General features: G+C 40.1%; 1 protein-coding gene across 1 annotated transcript; it reads left to right on the forward strand.

Annotated features, from left to right (window-relative positions):
* Window positions 1-1,469: 1,469 nt before the first annotated feature.
* Window positions 1,470-20,044, forward strand: SAMM50 (SAMM50 sorting and assembly machinery component). Its single transcript, XM_061988786.1, has 15 exons — window positions 1,470-1,592; window positions 2,979-3,089; window positions 5,530-5,631; window positions 6,452-6,539; window positions 8,299-8,405; window positions 10,509-10,639; window positions 10,859-10,946; window positions 11,454-11,582; window positions 12,148-12,219; window positions 13,303-13,389; window positions 16,120-16,190; window positions 16,950-17,017; window positions 17,839-17,985; window positions 18,884-19,025; window positions 19,833-20,044. Exons 1-15 carry the CDS (start codon window positions 1,572-1,574, stop codon window positions 19,876-19,878), a joined length of 1,410 nt encoding a protein of 469 aa, XP_061844770.1. The 5' UTR covers window positions 1,470-1,571; the 3' UTR covers window positions 19,879-20,044.
* The last annotated feature ends 2,122 nt before the right edge of the window (window positions 20,045-22,166 follow it).

The raw sequence follows: 22,166 nt of genomic DNA on the forward strand, positions 1-22,166 counted from the left end.
TGGTACCTGCTGCCATGTCCTTTGTTCCTTGTTGCCTGCCCAGCTCAGTGGGGGGAAGCATTTAGTTTAATCATAGAACTATGGATTCACAAAATGTTAGGGGCTGGAAGGAACCTCTAGAGATCATGTAGTGTGACCCCCTGCTCAAGCAGGTCCACCTACATCAGGTCATTCAGGAATGCATTCAGGTGGGTTTTGAAGACCTCCAGAGAAGGTGACTCCACACCCTCCCTGGGCTCCCTCACCCCCGCAGGAAAGAAGTTTTTTCCTAATGTTCAAGTCAAACTTTTTGTGTTCCACTTTCTTTCCATTACCCCTTGTCCTATCGCTTAAAAAAACCAGAAATTCTGCCTCATCCTCTTGACACCCACCCTTTAAGTTCTTGTAAGGGTTAATGAGATCACCCTCCCTCACTCTTCTCTTTTCTAGGCTAAAGAGTCCCAGATCCTGCAGCCTTTCCTCATAAAGAAGATGTTCCAGTCCCCTGATCATCTTGGTGGCCCTGCACTGGACTCTCTCCAGAAGTTCCCTGTCCCTCTTGAGCTGAGGAGCTCAGAACTGGACACAGGACTCCAGATGAGGCCTCACCAGGGCAGAGTAGAGGGGGAGCAGAACCTCCTTTGACCTGCTGCCCAGACTCTTCTTGATGCATCCCAGGATGCCATTGGCCTTCTTGGCCTTGCTGGCTCATGGTTAGTTTGCTGTCAACCAGGACTCTCTCTCTGCAGAGCTTCTCTCCAGCAGGCCAATCCCCAGCCTGTACTTGGGACTCTGCACTTGTCCTTGTTGAACCTAGTGAGGTTCTACTCTGCCCATCTCTCAAGCCGGTCAAGATCCCACTGAATCGTAGCACAGCCTGGGGAATCGGGCAGTCCTCCCAGTTTGGTGTCATCAGCCAACTTGCTGAGCTACACTCTGTCCCCTCATCCAGATCACTGATGAAGGTGTTGAATAAGACTGGCCCTAGAACCAACCCCTGTGGAACCCTACTGGCCACAGGCTTCCAACGTGACTTGGCTCTGTTGATCACCACCCTCCATCCACCTCACTGTCCGGAGCTCATCTAAAAACCAACTGCCTGAGCTTTCTTATGAGGATGTTCTGGGAGATGGTGTCAAACGCCTTGCTGAAGTCAAGGCAGATGACATCCACTGCTCTCCCCTGAAGTGGCCAGCCAGTTATGCCCTCATAGAAGGCTCTCAGGTTGATCAAACTAGATTTCCCCTTGGTGAATCCGTGTTGACTCCCCCTTATAACCATCCTTTCCTTCGTGAGTTTACAAATGACAGGGAGGATGAGCACTCCCATCCCCTTTCCAAGGATGAAGGCGAGGCTACCACGCACCTCCGCGGGGCAGCACCGTGCTACGAGGAGACACGTAAACACCTCCCCCAGCTCTGCCCCTGCCTGCGCAGGCGCGCCTCCCGCGAGTCAGCACCCGCCTCTTCCCGTTCCTCCTGCCAATGGCAGCCGGGGCGGTGCCGCCTGTCATGGCCGCCCCCGTGCTGCGCCTTTGAGCGCCCGCACGGCCTCTGGCCCGCACGGCCCCACTGTCCCCGGTTGTCACCGCCATGGGCACTGTGCACGCACGGGTAAGTGCGGGGCAGCGAGGAGGGGATCGCCGGAGGGCGTTCCACAGCGCGGCCGGCGCCCGCCCCCGCCCCGGGCCTGGCCCGAAGGTCGCCAACGGCGACCTTCGGGCCAGGCCCGGGACGGGGGCGAGCGCGGCCGCGCTTCCTCTCCGGGTACTGTGGAGGAGCAAACGCTAAGTGTGTTTCGTGGAAATACTTTGTGAATTTGGCTTAAACTACTTCCCCCTTAATGCAGCTGCGGCGAGCTCGCGTAGGGAGGTGATTAAAATTGCGATGTAAATTGAGGTGTGATTAATGAGTCAATGATTAACTGAGGTGGGAGCTAAAAACGATCTGGGTGATTCTTCAAGGTCCTGGGTAGAATCCTGCTCTGTCAGCCTGTTGAAAAGCGGCAGGCTTTGACATGGTGTCTAATTAGACCGAGGAGCAGCTGCAGGAGGCTGGTAAAGCTCTCCGGTGTCTAATTACTACGACTAATTTGTTTTCTGTTTTCAACGTTTTTTCTTCTGTTCTTGATTTTGCATCTGCGTACAAACTGCTGTATAGTGTTGTATGGGTGCAGAGTGTTTTGTGCTTGCCTGAGCGTTATTGGGAGTAAGAGACAATTCTGTCGTCTTTTAACTTAATTCTCATATGTAACAGCAATTTACTCTTCCAACAAAACAGCTGTCCTTAAATCATGCAGCAAATACTGTATTAGTGTCTTAAGACGAAAAGTAGATTTAGTGAATTATCCACTCCTGACCTCTGCTTTTGCAGCTGACCCTCTATTCAGTCATACTTGAGTCTGTTATCGTCTGATAAGTCTTATTTTAAGGCTTTTTCAAGTATAGTAATCAAACCCATGCTGTGCTGGAAACTTTTGATTAAAATGTTCGCCACTGATGATGCTTTGAGGTTCTTGAGCATGATTTGGAAGGTTAGTTTAAAAAAAAAAAAGAAATACAAAAGCATATAAACAAATGCAAAGTAACATTCTGAAAACACCTTTTTTTTTTTTTTTTCCAAATTGTTCAACATTCACACTTCTTTCCCACCTGAAAACTCAAACTAAGTAGCGACACGCCAGTTTTCTAGGTATTTATTTAAGAAAGTAAAATTCATCCTTAACACAGGAAATAGAACTAAGTTTACTGTTGGGAAAGTGCAGAGTGTTTTTGAGAAATCATTCAGCATAGACGATCTTCAGCTTTCATTAAAAATTTTAGCAGACAGGTAAGATGTTGATAATTCCCTTTATTTTACTCTTTCTCTTTTTTCTTTTTTTTTTTTTTTCCCTTGGGATCTGGCAAGCACAGGGTCAACAACCATTGTTTTTTGCCTTTGCAAAAAGCATAAATCATAAATCTCCTACCATATTAAATTCAATTTCTTGTATGATTTCAGAGTTTGGAGCCTCTTCCAGCAGGTGGGCCAGACTTTGGTGCCTTGGGAGAAGAAGCTGAACTGGTTGAAGTTGAACCTGAGGCCAAGCAGGAAATTCTTGAAAACAAAGATGTAAGTACCTGAACAATCCCTGATTTTTTTCTTAAAAGAAAAACCTCAACACCCTAGCTTGCTTGTTTTTTTCTAAGGGAACTTTATAAACTATGGTTTGAGATGTGTAAAAATTAAATTTAGTGCTGTGAATTTAGTCTGAGGTTGCCTAGTTCCTGTTCTTTTTTCCCTACCACAGGAATTGTTAAAATCCATTTTTTTGTTCTAAGAGACTTATTTCCAGATGCTCCTTTCCCTACTCATAAGAGATTACTGCTTCTGCAGCACTGCTTAGGAGCAACTGGTGGTTAACCTGCTAGAGGGCAGTTTGAGCCAGGTTAGGGTAAAGTGCTTCCACGTGAATTAGAATCATAGAATGGTAGGGGTTGGAAGAGACCTTTAGAGATCATCTAGTCCAACCCTCCTGCAGAAGCAGATCCACTTCGATCAGACCATAGAGGAACGCGTCCAGGCAGGTCTTGAAGACCTCCAAGGAGGGAGACTCCACACCCTCCCTGGGCAGCCTGTGCCAGGGCTCCCTCAACGGAACAGTGAAATAGTTTTTCTTATGTTTAAATGGAACTTTTTGTGTTCCAGCTTCATCCCATTATGCCTTGTGCTGTTGCTAGATACCTTAGAGAAAAAGGATGCCCCAGCCTCCTCTCATCCATCATCTAGATATTGGTAAATGTTAATGAGATCCTGTAAATATTAATGAGATCCAATGAGTTATATTACTAAGGGAAATACTGACTTCAGCAGAGAATGCTAAGTTGTTGGGTTTTTTTGTTAATATTTCACATGTAAGAGCTTGTCTGTCTTGGCCCTTTGTATGTTTAGCCATACTAGAGGGGTGATGTATGTTGTTATCTTAGTTTTTATTAATATTTTTATTTCTGTTCTGCTGTTCAGAGTAATTCACCCAACAAGTGTGGTAATAACTTTTAGGTTTTATTTAGTTCATTGTGTATATATTCTGAGAGGGTTTTTGAAGTGATTTGCAGTAATGCTAGGTTGTCCCTATTCTGCTTTTTTATGACATTGAATACATTAATCATTTGTATTTTTATTTTTTTATATACTTACACCTAAAATTCTAATACACTGAAAAGACTGGAAAAATGAGGGAAATGCAATCACCGTGATCCGGTTTTACTGTTTAACCTGGAATACGTAGTGTGTTTAGAGAGAAAATTATTTCAGGTGATTATATAACAAAATGAGTGACGTTAAGAAAATATAAAACCTCATAATGCTAGTGATCTTAACATGCATTTTAAACTAGAGTGCTCCAGTGGTGGTAGTAATTTTACCAGTTAGAGTTTAAATATTTTTGTCTTGTAGGTTTGCAGGTTCTTTCTTTTAACTCTGCTTATGTGTGGCTGATAACCCCACGTACCAGTACCATTCAGGGAATGAACTGTTAGAGTGGTGTAGGGGAAAGGGACCTGTGGGTGCTAGTGGACAGCAGGATGACCACGAGCCAGCAATGTGTCCTCGTGGCCAAGAAGGCCATTGGCCATTGATCTAGGCTGTGGGCAGTAGTCGAGAGAGGTTCCTCTCCCCCTCTACTGTGCCCTCGTGAGACCGTATCTCGAATATTGTGTCCACTTCTGGGCCCCTCCGTTCAAGAAGGACAGGGAGCTGCTGGAGAGAATTCAGTGCAGGGCCATAAAGGTGGTGGAGTGGAGCATCTCCCTTATGATGAGAGGCTGAGGGAGCTGGAGCTCTTAAGCTTGGAGGAGACAGAGGGATGATCTCATAAATGTTTACAAGTATGTAAAGGGTGGATGTCAGGAGGATGGAGCCAGGCTGTTCTCAGTGATGTCCAATGATAGGACAAGGGGCAGTGGATACAAGCTGGAACATAAGAGGTTCCAAAGAAACAGAAGGAAAAATTTTATCACTGTGAGGGTGATAGAGCACTAGAACCGGCTGCCCAGGTGGGTTGTTGGGTCTCCTTCTCTGGGGGCATTCAAAACCCACGTGGACAAGTACCTGTGTGACCTACTCTAGGAGGTCCTACTCTGGCAGGGCTTTGGACTGGATGATCTTTTGAGGTCCCTTCCAACTCTTAACATTCTGTGATTCTGTGGTATGGGTAATTGCATGTTCAGTCTTACTTGCTTTAATATCTCAGTATGCCTCCTGCAGTGACTTATTTGTCCAACACTTATGACTAAAATCACAGCAGCTACGGTCTGTTGCTGTCTCTTCTTCTACAACCAGTATTAGCTTTGGTATTTGAGTTCTCCTTAATTTTCATGTTAAGGGAACAACTTTCAAATTGTAGATAGCACTGATTTCTGGTAATGTAGGCAAGCATTAATTAGCCTAGGAATCTTAAAAGTTTCTCACTTGGGCGACAATGGCTTTTTTTTTTCTGCAATGATGATTTTGATACTCATTATTAGATGCAAATGAGATGCAGCATTCGTGTTTAAACATCGGTTTTGTTTAGGTGGTGGTTCAGCATGTGCATTTCGATGGACTTGGAAGGACCAAAGATGACATCATCATGTATGAGATCTCAGATGTTTTCAAGGCTAAAAATCTTATTGATGTAAGTACTGAAGTCAATCTCAGACCTACCGTTTAAAAATTGAGGTTGCACTCTTCTCTCTTTTTCCTGCTTTGGGCTAGTCCCTTTAGACATGGGGCAATTTAAGTTTTGTGATGGAGCTGATCTTGTGACAAACGGAAAGATGAAATACTTGCAAATTCTATATTTTCCGAGGTATTCATCTGAAAGACTTTGTGAGATTACAAATGGTACTTCTAAATATTTTTCCAGCTTCATTCTTCTCATTTGAGAATTGCCAGCTGTGTAGGTCACATTTTCAGTTAATTTATTTAAGATAAATTATTGGATCTCAGCACAAGTAAATGATGTCTGTCTCTACAGTGTCTCAAAATGTGAGTTAGACTGTATGTCCTTGAACTTCTAGATGGTAATTCCTCGTGAGTATGGCTGGCAATTAGACCTGTAAATTGTTCTAAATTTAAACAGATTAGGGTATTTGTTTCTTTTTGCCAAAAGCATGAGCCCTGTGAGTAGATGTATAAGATTTACCCACTCAAACCTACTAGATTAATACATCTGAATATTGAAACAGTTAACAAGCAATGAACAAAAGGTTGGAATTGAGCTGTATGCTCTGGGTTTAATTCTTTCTGCCATAGATTCTAGTGTTTAAATGGTTGTGATCTGTTTTGAAGGTGCATATATGTGTCTTTGTATACAAAATATGTGAATATTGTATGACACCTGCATTTTTACTATTTTATCCTAATTGTGTTTCGGTAAGCTGAAAGTCTCAAATAGACTAGATATCTTTGGAAGTCCCTTCTACAATTCTGTGACTAAGCTACTTATTCTGTAGGTCATGAGAAAATCACATGAAGCTCGTGAAAGGTTGCTTCGTCTAGGAATCTTTAGACAGGTAGAAGTTCTGATTGATACCTGTCAAGGTATGTATTGCTTCATTAATCCTCAATTTTTTTATCACACACACATAGGCACGTGCATACCTATTATGTATATTTCCCTGTGTAATAAGTTGGTTGCTTTTTATGTATACAACTTAGTCTCTCATATACCTTTATATATTTTAGATGCGTATGTGGTTATGCTATGTCCATGTCTACATCCATTATGTGTTTGCATGTGTCTATATATCTGTGTGTATAAATATTAGAGTTATTTTGGTTGGAAGAGACCTTTAAGATCATCGAGTCCAACCACTCCCCTCACACTACAAGCCTATCACTAACCCCTGGCCCTCAGCACCTCAGCTGTGAGTCTTTGCAGTATCTCCAGGGATGAGGACTCCAACACCTCCCTGGGCAGCCTGGGACAGGGGCTGACAACCCCCTCAGGGAAGAAGTTCTTCATCATCTCCAATCTAAACCTCCCCGATGCAACCTGAGCCAATTTCCTCTTCTCCTATCTTTCCGTTACTGGAAAGATCAACCTTCACCTCACCACAACCTCCTGTCAGGTAGTTACAGAGAATGACCATATCTCCTCCTCAGCCTCCTTTTCTCCAGATCAAACAACCCCAGTTCCCTCAGCCACTCCTCATCAGACTTGTTCTCCAGACCCTTCACCAGCTTTGTTGCAGATGAACTCAAGCCAAGCCAGAGACAATGACCCTACTGTCTCCCCTGCTCCCATCCCCTCCAATCAGGTGGTGGGGAGCTGCAGCCCTGTGGGGAGGAGCTGCCCCACTGGGACCTCATCCCTCTGCCCTAACTGAGCCCAGCACTCAAGCCAGTATGGTCAGGCTGATTCCAACCAGATGGAGACCTGGCTGTCCCATCTGCACACATATGGCCATGGAGAAACACATTTCCCTTTGGGTGGGATGAACCTGGAGACACTGCACACAGATGGGCTCCCAGGCTTGATCAGAGGCACACAAACTCCCAGTCACTAGTGCTCTAGGCAGGGAGAGGCTCATCTCAGAGTGTTGAGCTCAGATGACAATGGCCTGAATCACTTCCATGGCGGGTTCTACTACCTCCTGCCTAACTGTGCAAGAGCAACAGCCCAAGGCCAGCTGCCAGATGTAATGGCAGGGTCTGGGCCCACTCACCATTTCTGTATTATTTGTATACACACAAAAATGAGTGAATTTCCATCACTGAAATAATTACAGTACACACCCCTTAATCCAAAGGTTCAGAGGAACACTTAAGGAAAAGCTCGCGAATGTGTCCTACACTTCCATATATTACACATCACATAGCTGAAATGATATCAGCACATCCTTGGTGCTTAAGGAAGTGTGGGGAATTGCATTAGTGCTTGTGAATAAAAGTTGGCTTGTAGCATATATGGGATGGCTGAATGTGTGGAGATTTCCAGGCTTGTCATTGCTTTTCAAACTTGTTGCTGTTCCCTTCAGCAGAGGAAAGTTGTGTTACTAAGAAGTCAACATGATGCAGTCCCACAGGTGATGGGATGCTGTTCCATTTGTGTCAAGCAGAATTAGGTACCCTTGACAGCTGTGTTTTGGAACAGCTGCTGTAGACAGAGCCCTGAGGGGTCTGTGTGGTTTGCTGTTGTTCAGCCCTTAAAGCAGAATGCTAGGAGCTCTGCCCTAGTGACAGCGTTCTTCTTGCTATGTCTTGACAGCTTTGATTTCTGTTTATTCTGATGTAAGAATTTACATACATCTTTGTGTAGCCCTTTAGAGATAATGTGTTTGTTTGTTTGTTTATCTAGGGGATGATGCCCTTCCAAATGGTTTAGATGTAACCTTTGAGGTAACTGAATTGAGAAGACTAACTGGAAGCTATAATACTATGGTTGGCAACAATGAAGGCAGTATGGTATGGATTGTTTCAAGTAATTGTTAATTCCTTTTGATATTTCTTTTATGTTTCAAACCTAGCAAGGAATTTAGTGATTAAATAAGGGAAGACTTGATCCAAGCCAAATTATTTTCTTGATCCAGCTTTATTAAGGCCGTTGTCTCTAAAGAGTCTTTGTATTAGTCAAGCTTTCATTCAGCAAAAGCCTATTTTGAGTGTGGTAACAATGCTGTAGCTTCCAACTCAGTAGGTTATTTTTTAATTCTTAAAATTGCTTATGTTATTTCTTGATAATATTTAAGATGCTCTTATTTATTGAGATTGGTAGAGAGTTCAGCATTTAGTTTCTATGAGACCTATTTAAAGTATTTTTCTTCTCAGTCAAAATGCTTTATGTTTGAATTATAAATTGCTCTTGGTTTTCACCATTTTAGCCCAGTACCAGTTGATCTATGCTGCAAAATGAAAGATTTTCCAGAATTGATTCAATTAAGGATGCATCAGATTAAATGTATGAAAAACATTTACCAATTGACAGAAAAAGTAACAACCTACTGTTATTCTGTTCATGTCCTTTTAACAGAAGTGCTAGTGTGAGTAGATGGTGCTTTCAGGTGCACATTCCTGCACCCATTCTGCCTTCTGATGTTAGAATCATAGAATGGAAGGGGTTGGAAGGGACCTTTAGAGATCATCTAGTCCAACCCCCCTGCAGAAGCAGGGTCACCTAGATCAGGTCACATAGGAACATGTCCAGGTGGGTCTTGAAGACCTCCAAGGAAGGAGCCTCCACAACCCGTCTGGGCAGCCTGTGCCACTGCTCCGTCACCCTCACAGTGAAATAGTTTTTTCTTATGTTTAAGTGGAACTATGTTCACAGTGCAGCTGTGCCTGGGGTGGTAGATAAGCCAGATCAAGGGATTCATCCTTTTCTTCTTAGGGGTATTTTTAACCTGGATAAGATACTGTCTGACTCAGGTGATGGTGTTCTGCAAGTGCAAGGAGAATTGGAACTCAGTGAGTTGAGAGCTTATTATGCAGCTCTGCTGCTGAGAAATGTTCAGGGTGCTGTGGCCTGAATGAAACCATTGGGGAATCCTACCTGTTGGTCCTAGTGACTTTGAAAGCAGTGTGAAAAGTACTATGTAGCTCTATTTGATTTTAAATTGCTACAGAGAAGTGAAACATTTGAATAGTGTAAAAGCATGACTCCTATACACTGATACTGTCAGCAGAGATTACTTTTCCTTTAAGGTCAGATACATTTGACATTTATTCTAATCCCTTAAATGAATCTGAAGCCTGTAGATGTAGTATTTCATACTAATAGCCCTTTCTGGTTAGTTGGATAATTGCTTAGTAGCCATCATCACAAAGGTCAGGTGACTGATTCGCTTCCAATATGTGTTAGACAAAGGCAATCGTGATTTCATAGCTTTTTAACATTCATTTAAAACAGAACATGCAACAACAGGAATGGTTCTGGTACAATGTCTGGGCTTCAAGGAAACCACCTCCATCCGTTCTGCCAAAAGGCCAAGAGCTGCCAAAGGGATACAAGGAATTTCTCTTAAAACAGGCAAAAATGTTTAGCTGGTTTCTGGAGAATTATTAATATACTGCCATCAGGACTGATTGCGAGAGTATCTTGTTAAAACAAAAATACAGGGCAGTGGCTCTTTATTGATAATTTTCCATTGGCTTTCTGCTGTGGTTCAGATGAACCTTATCTGACAGATGATTTTCCTGATGATCAACTGGAAAGTCTGTAGTTGCAGAGCAGATGCTTATTGTGCCAAAGACTTACTCTCCCATGCTTTGAGATTGTCTGGGAGATTTTGCCTGAAGTACTGGCAGTACTGATGATACAGAGAGAATGCAGATAAAGTGAACAGCTGCTAAACAAACCAAAATTGTACAGTTAACTTCTGCTATTGTGATGGCTTTTACTACGAGTGCAAAGAGAAGACTAACTTAACACCACATTCAGTTACAACTATTTTTAATGTCTTAATTTATCATTCTTATGATAGATAACTTGTCTCCAGCATACGGTTAAGATGCAAGACAGCAAACTATCTGCACTGTTCTGAAGTGTGGTGGCTTTCTAATTTTCCATAGGTACTTGGGCTCAAGTTCCCAAATCTCTTTGGACGTGCAGAAAAGGTAACCTTCCAGTTCTCCTATGGAACAAAGGAAACTTCATATGGCCTGTCATTCTTCAAACCACAGCCTGGAAACTTTGAAAGAAAGTAGGGGATGCGTTTTTGAGTACTTATTTTCTTCTTTTTCAGTGAAGGAATATAAAACAATTAATAAGATCTTGTATTCAGTAATAATTAAATTTATTCTTTTGCTGAGGATCTGTTAACAATCTGGCAGAGCTGGTTTCTTAAGTTTCAGTAATAATTTAAAACTCCACCTACTTAAATAGTATCACTTTTGAACTTGCCAGTAATGTCATATTTCAGTTTTTCAGTCAACGTGTATAAAGTGACTGGACAGTTCCCTTGGAGCTCTCTTCGTGAAACTGATAGAGGAATATCAACAGAATTTAATGTAAGTGTAGCACAGATGTTTGTAGAACATGTGCTTAATTGACATTTAATTTAGGTCACAGCTGGCTTTCACAAATATTTGGCTTTTTTAACAGTTGAAACACTTGTCATTATTTGAAAGAGATCCACAGTTTTTAAATGGTTTTAAAGTGATACACTTTAATATTTTTTGTTAGAATTCCATCTTATTTTGGCCCTATAAAAATACTAATACGTTTTTCTCCAAATTTTTAATGTTTAAAGTATCATTTCAGAGAGGCAGCTGGTTGCCTATCTCACTATATCAGCCTATTTCAAGATAATTTTCATTTGAGATGGATTAAGCATTGTGTACTTACTTGAAGAAGCTCTTGTCCAGAGCAGAATTAGCATTACTCTGGAATGAAAAAGATTTGGAAAGAAAATGCATAGACTCCTATATAAATAAAGTTTAGAGACAATTTTTTAAAGGAAGTTTTGATTTAGTAGAAAAAAAAAAATCATGTCTTACTCAATTCTTTTTTTCTAGTTTCCCATCTGGAAGACCAATCACACACTGAAGTGGGAAGGTGTGTGGAGAGAACTTGGCTGCCTTGCCAGAACAGCATCCTTTTCCGTTCGAGAAGAAAGTGGCCACTCTCTTAAATCTTCTCTCTCTGTAAGACTTTTTCCTGGTGATTCTTTTAAATATGTTATTTTGAGTCATTTAATAGTTATGAATGATACCAAAGGGGCTTTTTGTCTTGGTAGGTAGTTGTTTTGCTTCAAACATCTTTTGTTGTGCTTGCTCATTCCCACAGAGTCATGCAAGAGGAACAGATCAGTAAATTTCCTCATTCTAGAGTTGCTACACCCTTTTGAAATATTCTCTCCTATACCAGTTTTTGTCACTTGTCATCTTTAACTTATAGCTTACAAATTTTAGGAAATAAACTATTTGCAGGTTACTGTCTGAAAATTGGTGATTTACACAGGGGCATTGCTATTCCTGCTGTATTTCTGGTGTGTACCATGGCCAAAAAGTATAAAGATAGATAGATGTGGCTTCTAGAGGCAAAACTAAGAGTTTGTAGGTAGATTGTTCTCAAATGCCTGCAGCTACACTAGCCTTAGTGGGAGCTGTGATTGTCTTCTACTGTGTACATGATTTTTCAAGGAATATTGTCACTTTAAGGCATTCAAGAGATAAGAGAACCTAAAAATCATTGTTTGATTCTTTCCAGCATGCCATGGTAATTGATTCCCGGAACTCTTCGATCCTGCCAAGACGAGGTGCTTTGCTAAAAATTAATCAGGTAGTACTAAATCCCTTATACTATTATTGGATTTTATCTGTAAACATGTTTGAATGAGTCTTATCTAATTGATGTTCATGTTAAAACCTAGAAATTAATCATAAATTTTCTAGGCTACAGTGATGACTTTACCGTGTGCCTTTCAAAATCATGAAGCCATTTTATGGTGGCAAATTTTCATTTATATACCCTTGGTCAAACAACACAGATATTTTATCTGACTGTTAGCATTAAATTATTTATTAGCTGAGATACATTATCCCTGACAGTATTTACACTCTGCAGTAGATACTAGTCGTGCTTTTATAACAGTGTAATGTCAGATTACCAGACTGTGGTTCTGTTGCCACATAGAAAGTTTTGAAGTCTTAAAATTAAAAATGAAAGACTGGGTAAAAATAACTCTGAGGCACACACGGGTATCATTTTGGCACAGAAAATGGTTTTCCCTCTCATTACTTTCAGACCTTTTAGAAAAGCTTGTTTTTCTGCTGTGTGGGTTAATACTTTAGAAGCATTAACTGCTGCAAATGTTTTAGAAGCAGACTGCTTTGAAATGCTGTTGCAAGTGTTACTGTTTCTGTAAGCAGCAGCGAACTATTCTGTTTCTGAGTGAGAAAGAGATCATAATTCAGAGTTTAGTTAACATATCATCTGTTAGATGCTGTGTTCAGCATTGGTTCACTTCACTTGCCATTTTCAGCTCACATTGGTGTAATGCACATGGCTGTCTGGATCTTCAGCCTTGCTTTAGTGTGTATCAGATCTTAAGTCTAAGTAAATACACTAAGAGTTTTGACGTTGGGTGTTGAATTTTTCAGCTCTGTTAAGTTTTGCTGACATTTACAAAATGGCTTAGAAAGCAATGCCTTAGTTTAATATCTGAAGGAGAAAAATTTAGCTTATTTTTTGAGATTCAGGCATGTTTTTTCCTTGGTACAAAATTTGTTTGTCTCTCCATACCAATGCAACTGTATGTCTTGTACAGAAAACACTGTTTATGCTGATGCAGACATAATGAACTCTTAGGAGGAAGAAATATGTAATATCTATTACAGCTTTCATAAACTTATGTCTTTGCAGGAGCTGGCTGGCTATACAGGTGGAGACGTGAGCTTTCTAAAAGAGGATTTTGAATTTCAGTTGAATAAGCAACTGATCTGGGATTCGGTAATTCTTTTAAAGATATTTTGGTGGTTCTGAGTTACCAAATGAGGTTATTGAATCTATGTCATCAGTTTTTCACCATGGATTAGGAAAAGACTGTGGTAACGAAAGATGGATGGTGTAGATATCTTGATTTATATTTTTTGAAAGTGAAAAAACTATTTTTAACCTGACATTCCTGCCATGTGCAGTCGCTTGCAGAGTGGGCATTTGGGAATGACTTATTTGACAGTTAACTATATTTTCCTTTCAGAGGCAATGTTAGGCATGTCTGTCTGTGATCTTTCTTAAGAGTAACTTTTCAAAAACTTCTAACAGCCTTTGTTTTGTCTCTTTCACCTGACTGTGAATAATCTTGGTTTAGTTTACTTTCATCGTGGTAAATTATGAATATGACTACTGATTCTGGTATCACTGCCTGTACTTATTTCTTATATGTAAAATTATTGAGAAAGAATGGTAAGACTGATTTGACTACAAGACTAAGCTTGCACTGCCACATTTTGTGCACAACAGACAATTTAATTTCTAATAAGGAAGACACATTGTACCATGAGAAATTTACACAAGACTCTAATCTGCCACTCCACAGATTTTATGGCGCCATGTCTACATTAGTACTTTGGTTTGAAGTCACTATGTGATTTTTTGAAACAAATTCCTATATCTTCATCACTTAAAGTCTTGGTTTGCTTGGCATAGGAATTCTTCTGTACACCAACTAGTTTTCCTTCAGCGGAAACATCACTGGATACCTCCACTTCGTGTTTAATGAGCTTCAGCTTCTTATGAGAACATAGAGATATTAAGTTTCTGGCAGCTTTAACAGCGTAGACCTAATATTAGGTGGAAATAGGAGGGTTTTTTCTGCTTAGTGAAATAAGAGTTTCAATATATCCTAGAAATAATTTCTATCTGTATTTAGAGATGGTGCAGTAAGTTCTTGTCTCATAGATGGAGAATTAAATAGCAACTTCCATTATGAAGATTTAAAAATTGGAGGTTACAATAAGTAGAATCCCAGCATACTGAAAAAAACAAACCGAAAAAAGCGTTGAGAAGATCCTTGACTCTTGATAGCTTTTTAACATACTGTAATAATGAAGTAGTTCTAGGATATTGGAAGGACATTGACATTATGTCAACAGTACCAGTGAAAAATTTCCAGGTTACTTCCATAGTGCAGATATTAATGAAGTGATGCTGTAGAGATATGTTGTGCTGTTTCATGCTTTTGTTCTGAGTCGTCTCAGAACACAGTGAAGATCTTGGTTAGACCAGTGAGGCCAACACAAAAGGGCATTTTTGTAGAATCATAGAATGGTAGATGTTGGAAGGGATATTTAGAGATCATCCAATCCAACCCCCCTGCAAAGGAAGGTCCACCTAGATCAGATCGCACAGGAACGCGTCCAGGCGGGTCTTCGAGACCTCCAAGGAAGGAGACTCCACACTCTCCTGGGCAGCCTGTGCCAGGGCTCCCTCACCTGAACAGTGAAATAGTTTTTTCTTCTGTTTAAATGGAACATTACCCCTTGTCCTGCTGCTAAGTACTATAGAAAAAAGGGATGTCCCAACCTCTTAACATCAACTATTTAGATATTTGTAAATATTAATGAGATCTCCCCTCAGTCTCCTCTTCTCTAGACTAAACAGCTCCAGTTCCTGCAACCTTTCCTCATAAGGAAGATGCTCTAGTCCCCTTTTTAGGCTTTTAGCGTTTTGAAACTGTCTGCTATATCCCTTTCTTATTACGTCATCATATTTGCACCTTCCATATATTGGAAGAAAAGACATTGCCTGATAACTGCACTTATAGTCATCTGATGCTAGCTGACCTTCAGCTAAGATCACGGCTTCATGGCTACGCAAAGACTTGCTGATTCCCATGACTGCTGATAAGCCTGCATTGTGAGTGGAAGTGAAGCATATCTCATCATGTGGTGTGCATAATTTTATATCCCCTCCTTTTTCCTAGGCTGGCTTGTGCCTGCGCCGTGTGTTGTGTAACCAAATACACACGTGCTGCTGGATGAATTCACATCTGATAACGGCAGGGCAGGCAGCTGGGGACTCTCAGGGCAGAAGGCAGCAGGAACGTTGTATAAAATTAGAAATACTGTCTGCACTTTTAGTCTAGTTATTGACAACAGATCTCAGCATCTGGCAGTGGTCTTTAACACTTGATACACAGGTAGCAAGCAAATGATTAAATGTGTTTATTATAGTGATTTGGCTCCCTAGAATTACTGTGTAGATAACCACTAATGCCCAGTGTGTATTTGATGTCAGTATAGCAAGCTGCAAAGGTGAAAAGACTAATTGACAGGTAATAATTGTACATTTTTGGTAGCTCTTTGTTGGACTTGGCATCCTGTGGGTTTAAAATTGCCAGGAGTAATTTATGTCAGCAGTGTTGTCTTATTTCAAGACATGAAAATTCATAAGAAAGCAGGAGCTGGATAAGTGTTCCCTTTAGGTATTGTGAAAGTAGTACTAGGTTTAAATATTGTTGACTTTTTCAAGATGTAGCACTGCATAAAAGAAAGAGGGCAGCAGTGATCTGAAATACCATTGATGATGTGCTATCCATGCATATGCTGTGGTCATCTATAACTTTGTGTCAGACTAATGGGAACTCTACCTCTTACTGAGGGATGAGATATTACTATTACTGTTCTTAGGGAAATTAAGTGATGCATATTAACAGCCAACTTATTTTTCTCTCCATAGGTTTTTTCAGCATCACTTTGGGGTGGAATGTTAGTACCTATTGGAGACAAGCCATCCAGTATAGCTGACAGGCAAGTTCTTTCAATGATTCTTAATTTTTTCAATCAATCTGTGTAATGTGTAAAGGAAATTTTATAGTAGAAGAGAGGAGGAATAGTAGTTCTGGTTCTCAGAAAAACAAATTAAGGTTCTAGTGAGTCTTGGTTGCATGTTAGCACTCAAGGCATACCTTCTGGTTTTGATTTTCACATTGAAGTAGTATAAATTTTTAATTTGCTATGTAGTAGCTCTGACTGCCAAAATTTATGGTTGCAAAATGGAATTTACCACCTACAAATCTTATTTTTCAGGCCCAGGTAACACTGAGATATTTTTAGAAGTAAAGCCTGTCTAACACCTGTATTTAAAGATCACTAGCAGAAACTATTTAGACTTAAATTTATTTACAGTAAATACTAAGTGTTAACTTCACATGTGATACATCTTAACTACAGTATTTTTATGAAAATTATTACAACAGGCAATATCAGACCAGTATTCTGATTCTTTTTCAGTGCTGAGGAACTTTAGATTTCAATCTCTGTAAACGATGGAAGATTGATTTTTATTTTTTTATATTAATTTTTTTTGCCAAATGCCTCAGGATTTATAAATAATGTCTTGTATTTTTTCATATCTACTTTGCTTAAACCTATTACACAAATGCACTTTACTAAACCTATTACAAAGTTACCTGTACCCCTGAAAAGTAATTTTAGGGGAATGGCTAGATATCTTCGAAATGTGTCCTTCAAGAGAAGCATGAAATGAAATTTAACTGTATTCACTAGGTTTTACCTTGGTGGACCAACAAGTGTGCGTGGATTCAGTATGTACAGCATTGGGCCCCAGAGTGAAGGTCTGAAACTTTTAAATACCACTCCTCTGACAATCCTGTAAATATTAGTGTGTAACAAAGAGTCAGATTTTGTCCAGATTTTGTCAGTCTTTTACATTCTGCACTTTGAGTCTGAGAAGTGTTATGTCTCTGTCATTATGTATTAGTTTACAGTGGAATAAAGCCCAGTAGTTATTAGTTAAGTCATAAAGTAATTTTGGAAGCCAAGTGTATATTCAGACTTGTGTACTTCCAGTATGTCACTGCAATTAGTAAGCAACTTTAAAGCTGAAACAGTTCCTAAAAAATGGCTATAGCAACAGTCACATTAAATCTCTGTTTGATACAGCATATATTCAGGAGGAGGGCAATCTGATCAACAAAGGTGTTTAGAGAGAGAGGAGCTTTTCCAGTTCTATTCCTTACTTGGCTGTTAACTTGCTGTTGTCTATGGAGTGAGTATTTGGTATCTTTGAAAGCTAACTGTTTAATTGTATCCATTTGCCATTTTTAGAACTAAGACAGATGTTTCAGAGCTGTTTAGGAGGTAGTCTTTGATGACCACAAGTAGTACAAGTAGGTGCTTGGCTCAAGCTATTCCCATGAGGGAATGAAGAAAAATTGCAATTCACTTGGAAAGTTTAAAGAATTGTGTTGAGTGCTAATTTTTTTTTACATGATAGTGGTGAAGTTTGAGAGAATTAGAAGCAAATGGCAGGAGTTGTAAAGGACAGAAGTTGTAATGCAAAACAACTGAAGGATGTGTTCTTGTTCCTTTAATGACTCTTTCTTTTAATATATTCCACAGTAAATGCTTTTATTCCAACATTTTACCTCAATAGGTGACTACTTGGGAGGAGAAGCCTACTGGGCTGGAGGCTTGCATCTATACACCCCTCTCCCTTTCCGGCCGGGCCGGGGAGGATTTGGAGACCTTTTCCGAACACATTTCTTCCTTAATGCTGGAAACCTCTGCAATCTTAACTACGGTAAGGCTCAGCAGAATTGTATGTAACAAAACCTGCTGCTCTGTGTATGTAAAAGTGAGAAGGAGAGCTGTCCTGTGTCTGTTTACTCAGAAGCAGTTTGTTTACTGCTGGGTGCCTGTCAAAAAGCTGCTGCTGTTAACTTGCATATTTGACAGATTGCCAGTATTTTTTTTTAGCTCTCTACATAAATTCTAGCACCAGTTGTAGGAGAGAGAGCAGGTGACGACAGTAGTGTCTGTGAATCACTGATGTTCACAGACTGGTGCGGTGATGGATAAACACCTCTTATCTTACACCATTCTGGAGACTGGAAGATGGTGTTAGTGGGATTCTAATGTTTACTGTGATGAACTAAATAAAAAGTGGTGGCATCAGAGGATAGATGAGGTTGTGGCAGCTGATGTGACTTTTTCTCCCATCCCCAACTTTTGAGATATATTTCAGTTTATTAGTGTATGACTTTTCAATATAATTTTAGTCAGTGTTGGTGATATCTTTTATCAGTCAGTATAGTGATATTTGATATCTGCCTTACTCGATGGAATTGGGGCAGCATCTGTATGGGAATGAGACACTTTATGCACAACTGAAAAGAAGGTTAACCAACTTTAAAACTGACAGGGACTCGGTAAAGACATTTAAGTCTTTAGTACTTGTTTCCAGATTCATGCAAGTAGGTACCCTGTGGTAGGAAATGAAGATCAAACAGCAATCCAACTAAAACCATAGTAGTTTGAGTTCAAGATACTTGACATTTATGGGGGTTGTATGTAGAAAATAAACTTTGTGTCAGCAGGAGGTGCTCCTAACTAATCTGTCTTCTAGCTTGGGAAATCCAGTTAGCCTTTGACCACCTTGACAGTCTGCTTTGATTCCTCTTCTGCTGTTTTGCTTTCAGGTGATGGTCCCAGAGCTCACCTGCAGAAGCTGGCAGAGTATATCCGATGGTCTTATGGTGCTGGAATAGTGCTCCGACTTGGAAACATCGCGAGATTAGAACTTAACTACTGTTTCCCCATGGGAGTACAGTCTGGCGACAGGTTTGTTTTTTATATCGATTTCTTTAGTAGTAGCTGGTTTTAAAGGTTACTGCACTTCTGTCTGGTTTTGTCAGGGAGAATTACTGCCTTTTAACTTTGTTTATACTATACCAGTTTTGAGATCTTTCGGCATGTGATGTTCTTCATGTTGGTTTCACAGTACTTCTTGGTTTAAGACTTTGTTTCTTAAGTTTAAAAGTTCATTGAACTTGAGATCAACTCCTAAAAAGTATGAATAGCTGTGTAGCAGGTTTTATTTCTTTAGGGGAAATGATCACTCAAACAGCTCTTGGGATTTTCTTAAGCCTTCTGAAAACAAGTGATTGGATAAATACAGAGATTAATGTCTTTGCTTGAAAAATGAAAACAAGTTTAACTATATATAAAGAGAAAGGGAGAACAAATTAATTTCTTAGGAACCAATTATCCTACATCAAGCAAATGTTACAGTACACAATAAAAAAGCTTCAGAAGGCCTGTTCTTGCCTGTGAATACTGTGAAAGATCCTCTATTTCATACAGGAGTTGGATTATGTTTCTACTTGTCATTCATGTGAAACGCAAATAAATAATAGCAATTTGAAAATTGTGGGCTTTATTTTGCAAATGTAAATAACTCCATTTGGAGGCTAGACTAGTCAAGCATTTATGTTACAAAGCCTTTTCCCGGTAAAATTTAAACTGTAACTTACCAGAGATTGAAAACCTTGGGAATTTGAGGAGAGTGAGAATTGATTTTGATTTTGTCAATACGTTATATATCATTTACATTGTTTAATACTTTTATTATTATTTGTTTCTTTTCAGGATATGTGATGGTGTTCAGTTTGGAGCAGGAATCAGATTTCTATGATACAGAAACATTTTACATTAATCTATGAAATCCTGGTCTGTAATTGAAATCAAGACTTTAAAATAGCTTGATACAGTCTTTTTTCTTGAAATACGGATTCACATCTGAGTGATTCACCTCTCAGACACCAAAGGAAACTATATTAAAGAATTGTGTTCTAAAGGTTCATTGTACCTCTGATTCTTATCAAAGATGGGAGAGTTTTTGTAAGATTCTAGCCCATTAACAGCTTTTGGTTATTAATTGTTATTTACTAGAGAGTTGGGTCAGCAATTGACTCTTAGATGTGGTCACATAATAATAGTTGTCATAGGCCTGCACAGCCTTCACTCTTTGAACCACCAAGATGATCAGAGGACTGGAACATCTTTGATATGAGGAAAGGCTGTGGGAACTAGGGCTGTTTAGTCTAGAGAACAGGAGACTGAGGGGACATCTTATTAACATTTACAAATATCTAAATGGTGGATGTCAGAAAGTTGGGGCATCCTTTTTATGATGGTATCTAGCAACAGGATAAGGGGTAATGGGATGAAGCTGGAACACAAGTGGTTCCATTTAAACATAAAGAAAAACTCTTTAACTGTTCAGGTGAGGGAGCCCTGGCACAGGCTGCCCAGGGAGGGTGTGGAGTCTCCTTCCTTGGAGGTCTTCAACACCCACCTGTATGCGTTCCTGTGCAACCTGATCTAGGTGGACCTGCTTCTGCAGGGGGGTTGGACTAGATGATCTCTAAAGGTCCTTTCCAACCCCTATCACCAAATGTGAGTATGGCTACGATGAAAATTAAGGGGGAACAGTTTTTCTCCATCATCAACTTCTGTGACGCAAATGACCCTGAAAATCTCTATTCTGTATTGTGGTAGTTTGAGCCTGGCTGGATGCCAGGTGAACACCACACCGCTTTATCCCCCACCTCCTCAGCAAGCCAGGGAAGGGGAGAAAATAAGATGGGAGTCTCGTGGGTTGAGATAAAAGCAGTTTAATAAATGAGCAGCAAAGCCGCGCGCGCGGGAAGCAAAGCAGAAGCAGATAAAGCTGTTACTCTCTACTTCCCATCAGCAGCGATGTCCGGCCACCTCCCGAGAAGCAGGGCTTCAGTACGCGTAGCGGTTGCTTTGGGAAGGCCAGAAATGAATCTCGCCTCCCCTTCCTGCTCCTCTCCCCCAGTTTATATTACTGAGCTGACGTCATATGGTATGGAATATCTCCTTGGTCAGCCTGGGTCAGCTGTCCTGGCCATAGTCCCTCCCAAGATCATGCCCACTCACAGCTATTGGTGAAGGTGGGGGAAGGAATGCTGGAGGGACAGCCCTGATGTTGTGCAAGCGGTAGTCATAATATTGATATCAACAGTAAGCACAGCACTGCAGGAGCTGCTGTGGAAAATCACTACCGTCCCAGACCCACTACATGCATCAACAATTATTTTATACAAATAATGGTCATAGGTAAACCAGAATGATCTGATTTGAATGTGCTTCACTGCATGAAATCATCTGTATTTAAATGTTCCACACAATCTGAATTGCAGACTGTAAAAATTCAAGTCAGCTGTCTGGGACACTAAATACTAAAATTTAGGAATAACTTGGAAAGGTTCAGGGATTCTGAACTCTATGAGGCAGTTTTGAGTTTTGTAACACTCAGCAAACCTGTTGGTTTGGGTCTTGCAAACACATCTTTTTGTAGGAGTTGCAAAAAGGGATGTCTAGACCTGTGGTTATGTGATACTACCTTCTTTGCTTTGTGTGAGAGTCTCTACTGCCTTCTTTAGATGCTTGTTTCACTTAAAAGTGACCTCAGACTTTATCATTTCACATACATTCCAGTTTTTATCAGGTTGGACTGTTTCACTAGTTTAGTCCTAAACACTCATATTTGAAGAATTACATATTAACTTTTTTTTACATGTATCACTCGAGTTGTTGTCCTAAATGTGAACCTAGAATCCACTTCCCCTGCATCTGAATTTACATTGGCTTTGTTATTAAATGTTGGCAAATTTAAAATCATAATGCAAAAAAGATTCTGGAAGAGTAGAACAAATACACAAGCTATTATAGTCCCAATTTCTTCTGCTCAGCTAAAGACACAGATTTGGACATGCTGCTTGACTTTGCTCAGTGCTGTCAGGGCTGCCTTGAAATCTTGTTTCTGGAAGTCAAATCTATTTCAAATAACAAAATGTAATATAAACCCCCTTGTTCAGCATGTGTATCTAACAGCTACTGTAGAAAATATATATTTAACAAAGTATTTCTGATCATCTTTTGTCATTATGAGAT

Source organism: Colius striatus, chromosome 1 (assembly GCF_028858725.1).
Source record: "Colius striatus isolate bColStr4 chromosome 1, bColStr4.1.hap1, whole genome shotgun sequence".
Lineage (NCBI taxonomy): Eukaryota > Metazoa > Chordata > Aves > Coliiformes > Coliidae > Colius > Colius striatus.

Excerpts from the sequence above, each read along its gene's own strand:
- SAMM50 (XM_061988786.1), top strand. The coding sequence starts at position 1,572 with ATGGGCACTGTGCACGCACGG. Across the intron at positions 1,593-2,978 it reads TGGGCACTGTGCACGCACGG|AGTTTGGAGCCTCTTCCAGC; the intron begins GTAAGTGCGGGG and ends GTATGATTTCAG. Across the intron at positions 3,090-5,529 it reads AAATTCTTGAAAACAAAGAT|GTGGTGGTTCAGCATGTGCA; the intron begins GTAAGTACCTGA and ends GGTTTTGTTTAG.